Here is a 13762-nt window from a genome sequence, read left to right as displayed (position 1 = left end):
CGCTAATCCTCCCGGGAATCCTCCAGCGCCTCCCTCGCTGGCTGCTGCCTGCACCTCGATCTTTTCATTTTAACTTGCAGCAGGCAGGGGATGCATCTAGCGGGCCAGGCGCCCAGAGGAGCCTCGCCACAGGCCTCTGCTCTGCATTCGGGGCTCGGGAGATTGAGGCTGCTCTCTGAGCAGGAGGGCCCGCCCCACCCCCACCCTGCCCGGCGCCCAGCCTGGGTCTTCCCGCATCGGTTTTATGATTTACGTTCCACCAGGCTTCCGAGCCTAATCCGAAAGCGGATTAAGTTGGGAGGGGGTGAATACGGGTGAGGAGGGGGGAACAGCTCTGAAATGTATTCCTTGATGTCCCGCCTTGTCATCCGCAGGGATCCCAACAAAGGACGGGGCTCAGCCATGGTGGACCCGGTGTCTGAAGAGGAGAAGGCAGGAGCCGAGCCGGCTGGCTCGGGAGAGGACGGGGCAGCAGCGTCCGTGCCCCCCGAAGCCCAGGACGCCCAGCAGCCCGCAGCAGCCTCGGCCTTGGCCTCGGCCTCCGCGGCGGTACCCCGCAAGGCTGAAGTCCCATGTGCAACAGAAGGCGGACGGCGGGAGCAGTCCCCACTGCTGCACCTCGATCTTTTCAACTTTGACTGCCCGGAGGCGGAGGGCAGCCGCTACGTGCTGACCAGTCCCCGCTCGCTAGAGGCCTGCGCCCGCTGTGCCGTCAAGCCGGTGGAGCTGCTGCCACGGGCCCTGGCCGACCTGGTGCGCGAGGCCCCAGGCCGCTCCATGCGGGTGGCCACTGGCCTGTACGAGGCATACGAGGCGGAGCGGCGCTCCAAGCTGCAGCAGTGCCGGGCCGAGCGCGAGCGCATCGTGCGTGAGGAGAAGCGGCGCCTTTTTACACCGTTGGGCCACGCGGCCGCCGCGGTCTCGGCTCCAAGCGCCGGCAGCAGCAGCAGCTGCAGCAGCGCCAGCCTCCCGGCCTCGCCCGCACCGCGTGCGGCCCGCAAGGCATCCTCCAGTCCCTCCCCGGCCCGGACCCAACCTCCGCCAGCGGGTTCTCGGACAGGCAGGAAAAGCCACTCACTGGACTCGCTGTCTCGCCGGCGTGAGGGTGCGCTCAGCTCCGAGTCGGGCGCGTCGTCATCGTCCTACAGCGGGGAGAGCTTGCGGGAGCTTCGCTGGCCGCCGCGGGCTTCGGCCAGGAACAGCTGTCCGGCGGGGTCGGCGTCCTCCGTCCTCAACCCTCTGGGCCGCCCATCTGCCCTGGCCCTGGTTCCGATCACAGGCCGAAGCTTCAGCCTCGGTGACCTGAGCCACTCGCCGCAGACTGCTCAGCACGTGGAGCGCATCGTGCGCCAAGTGCGTGCGGAGCGGGGCCTGCGCGGGGTGCCGGAGCGCGACCGGAAGATCGCGGCGCTCATGCTGGCGCGGCACCAGGAGGAGCGCCTGTTGCTGGAGCAGCGCGCCGCGGCCCACGGCCAGTGGGAGCAGCAGCGCGTGCGCGCCGAGCAGCGGCGGGAGCGCGAGGAGCGCGAGAAGCAGCGCGCCCTGGAGCAGGGCCGCCGAGCCTGGGCTGCGCAGGTGGAGGAGCGGCGGGGCCGCCGCGGCCGCGAGGAACGCGAGGTGGCGCGGCGGCGGCAGCGGCAGTACGAGCGCAGCGAGGAGCGGCGGCGGGAGCTGACGGAGCGCCAGGGCCTGCTACGGCGGGAGAAGGCAGAGCGCGCGGCCCGGGAGGACCGGCTGCGCAAGCAGCAGCAGGAGCAGAACCTGAAGCAGCGGGAGGAAGGCCTGCAGGAAGGGCGCGAGCGAGCCGAACAGGTTCGCAGGGAGCGCGCGCAGCGCGCGGCGCGCGCCAAGCTGCGGCAGGAGGGCCAAGTGCAGAAGGAGAAGCGGGAGCTGAGCCGGGCCGAACGGGCGCGCCACGAGGCGCTGATTCAGGGCCGGGCCCGGCAGCAGCAGCAGGAGCGAGAGGGCCTGCGGAGCTCCCTGGAAGCCAGCTTGGGCCGCGCGCAAGAGAACTATGAGCATCTGGTGGAACAGCGCACCCGGGAGCTACGGGAGCGGGCCCGGCGAGAGGAGCTGCAGGGGCGGCGGGCCAAGGAGGCAGCTGAGCGCAAAGAGCGGGAGCATCAGGCGCACCTGGAGGCGCTGGCCCGGGCAGGGGAGCGACGGCTGCAGCACGCGGCGCAGGTGGCCGAGGAGGCAGTGCAGCAGAAGGCGCGGCGCGTGGGCCAGAGTCGGCTGGAGAAGGAGCGGGCCCAGCGCGCCAACAAGGAGAAGGTGGAGAGGGACGAAGATTGCCGCCGGCGAGAGCTGCTCCAGGCCATCGGGCGCAAGCTGGAGCGCAGCGAGCAGCTGTCGCGGGAACGGCGCAGCGCGCTTGAGAGCGCCCGCTCCACAGCCCGGGCCTCCTTCCATGTGCGCGAAAAGGTGCGGGAGGAGACCAACACGCGCTCCTTCGACCGCATGGTGCGGGAGGCCCAACTACACGCCAGCCTGGACCGCAAATGACTGCAGCTCTTTGCCTGCCAAATTGGCACGCACAGCTCTGTGGGGCCTCCCTTGGCCACTTTGACCATCCATGGGAGTCCCACTTGGAGCGCAGCACCGTACCCTCTCCAGGCTTCTGACCAACGAGGCAAAGAGAGGATGGACATGTGGGACCTGTCAGCAGGCCCCCTTTGTTTTTAAAAACTTAACTTCGTTTGGAGATGACATAGCACAATCTATGCCCACAACCACCCTTGGTGGCTCCTGCACCGGCCCTTGCCAAACTTCCTTATGTGTTTCTTGGGCTGGAATAGAGAGGAGCTGGGGGAAGGGGGCTGGTCGAGACTGGGGAGAGGGACCCCTAGGAGAGAGCGCAGAAGTGGTTGCCCCCACCCCTTCTGCAGCAGTCACCCCAAGCACCTTTCTTATATCGGTGTCTGAGACTACTCCCTGGCTCACCGCCATCTTTCAAAATATGCCAAGTCGCACAAAGCGTGGAGGCCTCCCAGAAAAGCACAGCTCTTCCAAAGTGTCAAGTCACGCCCAAGTGACCCCAAAAGCTATTGATTTGTGTATATTTGACTCTTAGTCGGCCACCTGAGCAAATTCTCATCTTAGTTCCGGTAGATTTTCAACTGAGTCCCCCCGGTTTTCTAGTTAGACAATCATCTGCGGATAATGTTCAATATTTGTGTCTTCCCCCCCCCCCCTTGCTCCTTATTCTACCAAGTGTCACAGGAACTCGCTTGGTTTGGTGATGCTGTTTAGCTTTAATGGAAGCCTCCAGCCCCTGTAGGAGACAGTTCCTTCAGCAGCAGTGCTCCACCTAATTAAGCTTCCTTGCAGGGTGATTTCAGAGGAGGCGGTGCCTGATGCCACCTCCCAGAGTGGGGCCCACTCCACGAAGACAGCAGCCATGCCTTAAGAAGCAGCACTACCTTATGTGCCTGCCCAGGCCATTCCTGCCTAAGTCTCCAGCCTTGGATGCAGTCTCAAGGGTGGGCCCCAGAGAGTTTGGAGTGTAGGATTCCCTCTGTGAAGGAATCATCTCAACTGCTCTGAGGACAATTAGGGTATCCTTGGCTGCTTTACTGTGGTGGCTGGAGAGCTGGAATTGCCTCTTTGTTGAGAGTTGTGCTCACTATTGTTGGCAGTGTATCTCCTTCCCCCACCCCCAGGAAAAAGAGAGTCTCCTCTTAAATTTCCTGGTATCCTCTCACCTATGATTGAAAGTATTTAAATGGTTTCTTCATGCCTCACCTTTCCCATCAGTACTCCTCTCCTGGTACCTCAAGTTCTGGATCCAAAGCACTGCTTCAGTATTATTTGTTGGTCTTCTTTGTGCCTTTCTTAACCTGGAGTTGGGAGGCAGGCAGACTGCTGTTAGCCTAGTTTGTTTCTGGGAATATGGATTCCTGGCATTGGAAGAGGCAGTACATCAAGGACAGATGGTCATTTAGCCTCTGGGGGGAAATACTTGTAATACCAAGCCACTCCCCAGTCCAAAAGGTCGAGTTCAGTTGTCATCAGGCAATTTTAACCCTTAAGAGTGCTTCCCTCTGGTGAAGCTGAAATTGGTCGCCTGCCTATCCACCCATTGACTCTGCCTTCATCAGGGAAGGTGGGAAGTAAAACATCACTTTTACATTAAATCAGGATCAGTAAATTAAAGGTTACCAAAAAAACCCCGAAAAGGAATCAGGGTAGAGAACTATTACATTAGACATATTTCATGTATATTCTACTGGGCAGAATTGTCTCTAAAAAAGCTGGTTATTTTACACACACACACACACACACACACACACTTACTTCATCAACCCTTCACCCCTAACCCATCACATGCCAGCAAGTATAAAAGGAGTATTGTGTAGAAGGATGCAGTCCTTAGGTGTTATGCTTAAGATGTTGTGAAACCAGAAAAGTAGCTGTGTACCAAGGTTTATTTCTTGAATGAGTGAATTTTTCCCTCAAATTTTCTTCTTGTTGATAACCAGGTTGTCAGTGAGTTGTAATAATTGGTATTGTCTGTGAGTCAGGAACATTTAACTAAAAGGATAATGTGATTCTGGTTCTTACCTTGTGGTTCCTAAGTTGGTAAAGGGCTTTTGAAACCATCATAGAAATTTCTACCCTAAAGCCACTTACTTCCAAAGTATGTGCATTCGTTTAAGGAGACAATCTGATTTTTTGAATAAGGCACTGAAAGGTAAATAGGTGATCTTACCTGACCTTTACTCAGTTTGTTTTCTGACTTACTGAGTGACTTTAGGCAGATCACCTCTCTGTGCCTTGGTTTCCCCTCCTATAGAATGGGGATCATGATTTCTGCCCTCTCTTTCATACAAGCACTGTGAGGAAGAATCAGAATCCAAGTGGTGTTCCCAGTTCTATCACTCTGGAACTGCAGGTGCTATAAACAGGAAGGGTCATGTGACCGTACTATGGCTAGAGATTGTGATGTACTATCATGACCTGGTGCAGAAAAGAGTGGTCTCGAAAAGCACATTGCATGTTATAGTGTCACATGTGATGCAAAGGCCCAGGCCTGAATGTCACCGAATTAGAGGTTTGTATGTGGAAGCACTGTGTAAAGGCAAAAAACTTGTAGATTCTTAAAAAAATAGAAATCAATATAGCCAAGTAGAATTAAACAAAAACAGAAGCCAAACCTAGTGACAGTAAAGAATAGTTCCTCCAAATTCCAGATCATCCACTAGAATATAAACCCACCTCTATATTTTAGAATAAGTGTCCATGTTGCTTCCTGAGGAGGAGCAACTTCCAGATTCTCTGTTGGACCCTTTATTTATATTCTTTCCTTTGAAGCAATGCCAGAGAGGAGAGTTGTTTCTTATTCTGAAGTGCAGAAAGAGAACATTGGAGGGGGAACAGGGAAGGTGGGTGGAGAATGGCTCCTGATGCATATTCTGCTGGGCAGAACTGTCCCTAAATGACATTCTAACAAATGCTCAGAATTTGCCTGAGAGCACCATGCTGGAAGTTTTCCTGCCATCCAGGGGATTGCAGCCTTGAAGTGGCCATAGACCTTCCCATCTGCCCTCTTGGGATATCCCCTTGTTCAGAAAAGAGAGAATGTGAAGTGGGGTGAGGAGGGATGGGAAGAGTTGGAAGAAGCTGTAGTTGGGTTCACTACCAAGGAAACAAGCAGGACAAAACCATTTCAAATGAAATCATCGGTGAAGCTTAGTCCAGTGTCCTGCTCAGGCAGTGACCAATGCCTACACCATATCTGGACAGGAAGATGGAGGTTTCCTTTTGAAAGCACACAGACTGTGAGTCTCCAGTGGGGGCAGTAACCAGGATTTGCCAAAGGTGAAGAGTGTGGCATAGTGAAGATATATGAGAATACAGTTTGTGTTCAAGCCATTCTTTAAAGTCCACCACTTACCATTTCTTCTCCTTCAAAAAGTCCATTGAAACAGAGATGCCTCTACATAAGCAGCTGTATCTTGTTTATCATTGAATCCCCTACAGCCCATGCTTTCACATCTCACAGAAATACTGGATGGAGAGAGCGATAGAGGGATGGATGAACAAATGGTGCAGAGGAAAAGTGTATAGATCAGGTAGGGAGGACTCCATTCATTCAACAAATTCTTTGAGCCTCCTATGTGCCAGGCACGGCTCCTGGTGCTGGGAAATCGTCTCTCTGATCACTGGGCCCTGGGGACCATGTGTGCTGCGATGTCATGAGCAGACACCTTTGTTTCCATAATGGGCTTAACTACCTTCAAACCTTTTCCATTTCCTGGGGACAAGCTGTCCACCAGTCAGTCATTATCTAGTCACTGTTGCTCTCTTTCCCTTGAAGGAGCCTTGATTAATCAGGTCAAATCATGCCATGCACTTACTCAGTTTTAAATTACAGTAAAAAAGAGAGAGATTAATCACGTTCAAGGGCATTATCTGTCACACTTTTAAGAGAGGCAGCATAAATAATGATCCTGGACCCAAAGAACCGAGCCTCAGGCAGCACAGAGTCCCAATTCACCAGAGTACCAGCTCCATCATTCAGCTGTCCTTGCTGAGATAAGAAAGTCAACATTACAGAAGTATGTCCAGTTTAAAGGCCCCAACAAAAAGAGATATCTGGTCAATACTGAATTGATGAGAAGGTTTAGTGAACCAGAATATCCCACTTCTTAAGCCTTCCTGGTAATTGAGCCCATAGACAGATTACGCTAGGTAGACTTGCCTTTTCTCCACTGTGTGACTACATCTCCACCCTGCGTGCCCTAGAGAAACATTTGGCAGAGGAACATAAGGAAATTTGGCATTTCTTGGCACAACCTGGAAAGTGGCTTTCAAAGACCCAGTGGCAGAAAACTCTCAGTTCTAGAAATATTGTTTTAGGCCTTATATGTGGCACATTTGACTTTGGGTGTCTGGTGTATCACCCAAATATGACACCTGAGCACATGCTTTGGTTATGTGTGTCTTTAGACAACGACACCCATCCATCCCCACACGTGCTCTGTTACACAGAGCCCTGGCACTCTCCCTACATGCAGTTCTCCCAGCCCCGTGCATCTCCTCAACAATCCCCCAGCTCTTCACCCCGGTGCTGCTTTGGTTCCCAGCAGGTCAGGGCTGGGACAGCAGGTAGAGTTAGTAGCAGGTGTTAGGATGTAAGATATGGGAGGGTTTCTTTCTGAGGAACACTGATAACATCATGATTTGCAGTGTTATTACTTCCAAATTCATCAAATACAGTCATGTCCCCTATGAGCACAGAAACCTAACCTAAAGTGATTTTTAAATTAGCTGCCATTCTGAAGTGTCCATACCTTTCTTCCTCTCTACTAGTACAGTGTTGATGGCATGTTGATGTGTCAGACACTTGCACAATTCATAGGACTATCAGAAAGATGATCCGTATCTACTATGTTTGAGCACACGTGTGTGCATGCATACACACAGACACAAACACGCACGTGCCCCTACTGATCCCAGCATCAGTGTTCTCGCAGTGTTCTTGCAAAGGGAGGGAACCTGTAGGCATCTTGTTCTTCCAGGGAAGGACAAGCTCTGGGAAAATGGGCTGCCCGTGGTGGGGGTCTATTGCTCTCACCTGCCTCCAGCCCCAGTGCTCTGACCTGTAAGTGTGGTGTCCACGTTTCCCAAATCTATCGCTGAGCTTCATGGTGACAAAGGATTCTCATGCTGCCACTGCACTTGTCCTTCCCAGTGTGTTCTCTCAGGGCAAGAGATTGACTGGGAAATGGAGTTAGAAGCCAAAATGTTGACATTCAGGAACATCTCAGTGTAAGAGAATGACTGACATCCACACAGTTTTGAAAATCCAGTCCATGTGGTTACATTCAAGGCAAAGAGTTTGCCAAAGAAGCTAGTGTTTTGGCCTATTCAAACTATTCCATAATCTTCCACAGGCCCCTCTTGTCGGCTGTAAAATGGAGACACTAGATCCTACTAGTAGGGAGTTGTTATATCAGTTAATGCTTGGAAAGCAGTTAGCACAGTCCTTGGCAAATACTGTTCAACTTGTGGATACTGTTATTCTAAACTTAGGAGGATGGTAAAGAAAGGAATGGGGGTAGGTTGAGCTTAAACCAGATGGTCCTGGTGGACACCAAGCTTGGATGGTGGCTCTTTTGGGGTTGCCTGTGTCCTTTGCTGTGTAGCAATCCTCCAGCCATTCCAAAGGAAGGGACTCTGGAATAATGGTGTCCCTGGTAATATGCAGTATTCCTGGGGTTTGGGAGGAGAAGGGATTAATTGGTTTACCAAATTACCTTGTTTGGCAATAAAATTGACATCTGATGATAATTTTGGGAATTTTATTTTAAGACTTCCTACATAATGACTAAAATGACAGAATGCTTTAAAATTTGTATATCTTTCTTGGACAAAAGAGGATATGCTTCTGTCCTGGTGATAACCAAATTCTATGATAGCATCTTTAGGAGAGCCAAGCAGAAGTGGTTGTAGGAGAACAACTGCTTTGGGGGGACTCTGGTACTGCAGGATGTGGTGGTACCTGGCAGGAATTCTGGGCCACATGGCCATCTCTGCTATGGCAACATGAGAATGAGGAAGAGGGTCCGGGAGACCAAGCTGGGAGTGTGCTGATGGGCTTACTGTAGGAGCAGATGCAGGAGCAGGAAGGAGAATGGTGGATGTGCCTTAGCATCTCTTCATCCTCAACAAATGACTTTCTCTGAGGAGCCTCAGCAAATGTCCCCAATTTACTTTCCTGGCCCTGTAGACAGCTGCATGGAGGTTAGCTTCAGCACTGGGTTTGTGGACATCCATTTCCCACTCTGGATGGACATCTATGCACAGAGGTGCTGAACAGGTAGGCTAGCCCGTACTGGCTCTCATTGTGCATGGGGAAGTGAGGACGAAGAGTGTGCCAAGCTGCCAGGAGCTCTCCCATTTGTTCGCCTTTATTCTGCCCTTGGGTACCCTAGAGGGAGGCCCCAGTGGAGCTCGGAGGCCTACTGAGCCCTCAGCAAAATAGTAGAGTAGGCAGAGTATGACTCCCAGGAACATCTGCTTGTTTGAAGAGAACCTGCAGGGTAAGCAAGCAGAGCGATAGCAGAAGGGAACAATTTGCGAATGCTGGGATTGCAGGAGTAATGACAGCTAATAGCTAATGCAGACAAAGCACCTACACTGTGCAGGTGACTGTTTTAAGCACAAGGTCTCCATAGGTAGGTACTATTATAATTCCCATTTGGCAAATGATAAAACTGAAGTTTAAGCAATTTGTCCATAGTAAACAGCTAGTGTTGAGCAGAGCTGGTTTAGACTCAATCTGACCATACAGCACATGCTTTTAACCAGTATGTTCTACTGCTTCTTGGCAATCAGTGGTAATGATATTTTACAACAAAGGAGCCCTCCTGGAGCATCCCAATGCCAGCCATTTGAATCACTGCTCACTACACCCATGTGTAAGGTCTGCAGGGAGAAAGCTCAGACCTCATTTGGACCAGGTGGCACTAAGGGTGAACTGAGACTCATTGCCCAGAGGCAAGATAAGGGACTCTGGTGCTGACCCTAGAGCTCACCACATTTTGGATAGTGTATGTTCTAGAGCAGAGGTACTTAAAGGGTGGTCCCTGGGATGGTAGGATCAGCATCAGATATTCCATGGTGGGACCCTCAGTCTGTGTTTTAACAGGCTCCCCGGTGATTTTGATGTACATGTAAGTTTGAGAACCACTGCTCTTGAACTGTGCTTTCCAAATCAGTAGTCACTAGCCACATGTGCCTATTTAAATTAGTTAAATTTAATAATAAAACTAAAAATTCAGCTCCTCAGTCTTCCTAGCCATATGGCAAGTGTTCAGCAACCACATGTGGTCCACCAACTGGACAGCACAGATACAGAATATGTCTGTCATCACAGAAAGTTCTATTGAGTAGCCCTGCTCTAGAACCTTACTACTCCAGAGTGTGGGTCCACCGGCCAGTGGCAATAGGCATCACCTGGAAGTTTGTTATAAATGAAGAGCTCAGCCCCACCCTAGACCTTCTGAATCCAAATATGCTTTTTTTTTTGGCAAGGTTCCCACGTGCTACATGTTTCACATTAAAGTTTGAGGAGCTTTGCTCTAGAAGGCAAATCTTTTTTTTTTATTATTTAATTTTAAATAGCAATGGTGTTTCTTTTTTTTTCTTTTTGTTTTGAGACAGAGTCTCACTCTGTTGCCCCAGCTAGAATGCAGTGGCACCACCATAGCTCACAGCAACCTCAAATTCCTGGGCTCAAGCGATCCTCCTGCCTCAGCCTCCCAAGTAGCTGGGACTATAGGCATGTGCCACCATGCCAGGCTAATTTTTTATATATATATATTTTAGTTGTCCAGCTAATTTCTTTCTATTTTTTAGTACAGACGGGGTCTCACTCTTGCTCAGGCTGGTCTCGAATTCCTGAGCTCAAGCAATCCTCCCGCCTCGGCCTCCCAGAGTGCTAGGATTACAGGCGTGAGCCACCGTGCCTGGCCTACGAAAGGCTATTAAAATAAGTAAAAGCATCTTTATGTTCAAGAAAGAAAAAATTGCAGTGAGATCATGGAAATAAAGGAGGGAAATAAAATAGGAGAGCGGCTGGGAAATATTAAGACGAAGCCACAGACAGGAAAATTCAGGTGGGATATATATCCTGTGAGTCTGAAGCTGGCTAAATAAGTCCATGCCTCAACAGAAAATAAGAGGCCTGTCCCGGAGCCATCTAAAGGCAGCCGAAGCAAGGTCCAGGGAGGAAAGGGAAGGGCAGGTGCCTCCCAACCTGTCAGTTGCTGTTTAGGTCCTGACGCAAACTGTGTTCATAGTATACAGGTGTCAGATGTACATAGATAAGGGTGGGCAAGGGCTTTCCAAAAGTTTCCAAAACTTCTAGTAAAAAGAATGTACAAGTAATAAAAATGTGTTGTTTCTTGTGCTTGTGCTCAAACGAGTTAACAAATCTTTGGGAACTTTCGTCAGGTTTAGATAAGAACATTAAAGAAGACCAGCAGTAGATTTTCTCTTCCCTGATAAACAAAACCTATTACCTTCTAAATCATTCTAAATTCTGGTACTCTGTGTACGCTTCAGGCCTTCACTTTCCAAATGATATACGTGCTACCAAGTACGCCCTCAGTTACAGAGCATGCTGCCTTTTGCTTGAGAAAGTTTGTATACTTTTTCTGCTCCTTGAGGTTGAGCCTAGATCCATCCTGGTGCCCACAGAGAGAAGAGGCGTCACAAAGGTATCTTCTAATAGATTCCAAATCGCCTTGAAGCTTCCGGTTAGCTGGAACACTATGAAATTGTCAATATTCAACTGTTTTTGACCCACAAGGCAGCAGACAGTGGGGTGGCAGGTGCCCTAAATGGGCTGTCTGAAGTCCCTGCTGGAACTTGGATGCCCAGATGACTGGGGCAGCCAGGTCCCGTGAGGGGCTGGCACAGACAGTTCGAGGGCAGCCTGCTGGTGTGCATGAGCAAAGGGTGGCTTTTCCGCCTGCACAAAGCGTAAATTTACATCAGTGCGTCTAAATGGCCAAGAGCCCGCTCGGTCTCTTCCCACAGACTGGGCTGCACAGCAGTTCATTTCCCCAGAATCTGCAGACTCTTCTGCATGGGCCGTGGCCTTCTGTCTGATGCGAGCTCCCAGGAGTCCTGTAGAAACCCAGGCAATCAGCACACTGCTGCCTGCCCAGAATCCCAAACAGCAAACGGCGGGGCAGGCTCCCCGTCCCTCCGACACGGTGCTGTCCAGGCTCCCCCGTCCCTGGCACCAGTTCTGTCCTCCAAGAGCCCTTTCTCTCCTCTCATTGTGGCTTTTCTACAAACCCACTTGTTACCATGTGACAGAAATACACTCGAAATCCAACAACATGTTTCTAAAGCCTTCTCCATGACAACGCAGAGCAGTGAACAGGCTGCCAGAGCTGAGCCAGCCAGAGGCCCTGGGGGCAGACAGTATAGAGACAGCGCAGGGCAGCTGGGAATGCCAAAATCCTGCCTTAGCAGTTAGGCGGTCTGGGGTGAACGTACCCCAGACTCTGGGGAAGCGGGTTAGGGGACTGAGTAGACCAGGGAAGCAGTGAGCACATGTCTACAGATGCCCAATGATGATAATTTACAAACATTTATTTTAGCCCAGAAGCCAAACAGTCCAGGACAGTATGGACTTCCTTTCTTCTTAAAAAATCTTTTTCAGCTGAACAAGAGGAGGGGAAATTATGAGAAACTAGCAAAGAAGGAATTAGTGTTTGAAATGGGCTATCGGTGCCTTGTAATGGGACAAGTTCTCTATGACTCTAAAGGGTTGTCCAGATGGTATCTCACAGATGTTGTCCCTTGCCACTCCACAACACCCCCTGCCCCAGCTGATGTCACAGTGGCCAGATAGAATCCCGCCTCTCCCTTCCTCTCTAATATTGAACGACATTAATCTTTGGGGCAGGATGTCAGGCCCAGCAGAGATGCTGCTGGGGACCTGGCATCCACAGAGAAGCACCTTGGAGACAGCTCATTGTTGGAGGGTCATATCAAGAAAAATTAGAAACAAGTGGCCGGGCACAGTGGCTCACACCTGTAATCTCAACATTTTGGGAGGCTGAGGTAGAAGAATCACTTGAGCCCAGTAGTTTGAGACCAGCCTGGGCACTACAGCAAGACCCCACCCCTACAGAATATAAAAGGTTAGCCAGGCATAGTGGTGCACACCTGTAGTCCCAGCTACTTGGGAGGCTGAGGCAGGAGGATGGCTTGAGCCCAAGAGTTCAAGGCCTGGGCAACAAAGTGAGACCCTGGCTCAAAAAAAAAAAAAAAAGAAAAGAAAAGAAAAGAAAAATTAGAAATGAGCCAAAGAAGCAAGGTAGGGGCCTGTCTGTGAGTGGAAGAAAGGGGTAAAGACAGGAGCCAAACTAGATGGTACCAATTCTCCTTCCTGACTTTATCCTTCAGCTGAGTTTCTTATGGCCAAACCATAAAGAAGAGGCTGGTCGTCCAGATCTCTGGGTAAGGCTTTGGTGGGGAGCCGGGGCTTTCTCCGGCTGCGCCCCTCCCCGGCCTTCACCCTGCCTGTTTAAGCAGAGCCCTCTTCAGGGGATTGGTCATTCAGTGGTTTGGTTTCAAAATAGGGAGTCCTGAATGCTCTGAGCTTCAACCTGAGATCAGAAGGCCATGTTCATGTCGGAGGCACTGAAATCAGACCATCTGCCACCGGTCAGGGCATCAGGCAAATCCAAACTCAGGAAACCTTAAGCCACTTACCCTGACTCTCCTGGGATTTTCAAATGGGACTAGGGCTCCCTCCATCTCTGTTCCCTTGACTCTTTTTTTTTAAATTTTTTTCATTAAAAAAATTTTTTAATAATTATAGATACATAATAGTTGTACATATTTGTGGAACACATGTGATGTTTGATACAGGCCTACAGTGTGCCCTCAGCTCTTCTGATGAGTTCATCACTGCACTCCTGCCCTGACGCCAACACCAGCTCTCACTGCAGGACAAGGGAGTGGACAGCATCCTTGTGTGGTCACTTACTGTCCACACAAAGAGAGTGGACAAGGGGAGGACCACAGGCATGCTAGTTTTGGCTCTGGAGCAGCTCTTGGCTGTAACTATTCTCAGTCATAGCACATTATTTTTATCTCCTAAATTGCAGGATAAGCTCCATAACTTGCAGTGCCCAGGGCCAAATGAAAACACATTGCCTCTTGTTCAAAAATTATTAAGAATGTCAAGTTGGCAACCGCAGAACATTAAACCAAGGTAGGGTCCTTCTAA

At 50.8% G+C, this 13762-nt stretch overlaps 1 protein-coding gene across 1 annotated transcript; it reads left to right on the top strand.

Annotated features, from left to right (window-relative positions):
- Positions 1-402: 402 nt before the first annotated feature.
- Positions 403-2505, top strand: CCDC177 (coiled-coil domain containing 177). Its single transcript, XM_069465077.1, has one exon. It carries the CDS (start codon positions 403-405, stop codon positions 2503-2505), a length of 2103 nt encoding a protein of 700 aa, XP_069321178.1.
- The last annotated feature ends 11257 nt before the right edge of the window (positions 2506-13762 follow it).

The sequence above is a fragment of the Eulemur rufifrons genome, chromosome 2, assembly GCF_041146395.1.
Source record: "Eulemur rufifrons isolate Redbay chromosome 2, OSU_ERuf_1, whole genome shotgun sequence".
In the NCBI taxonomy this organism is placed as follows: domain Eukaryota; kingdom Metazoa; phylum Chordata; class Mammalia; order Primates; family Lemuridae; genus Eulemur; species Eulemur rufifrons.
The sequence above is the reverse complement of the archived record's forward strand: the minus strand, read 5'-3'. Positions and strand labels throughout refer to the sequence as shown.

Coding starts and splice junctions, on each gene's coding strand:
- CCDC177 (XM_069465077.1), top strand. CDS start 403: ATGGTGGACCCGGTGTCTGAAGAGGAGAAGGCAGGAGCCGAGCCGGCT.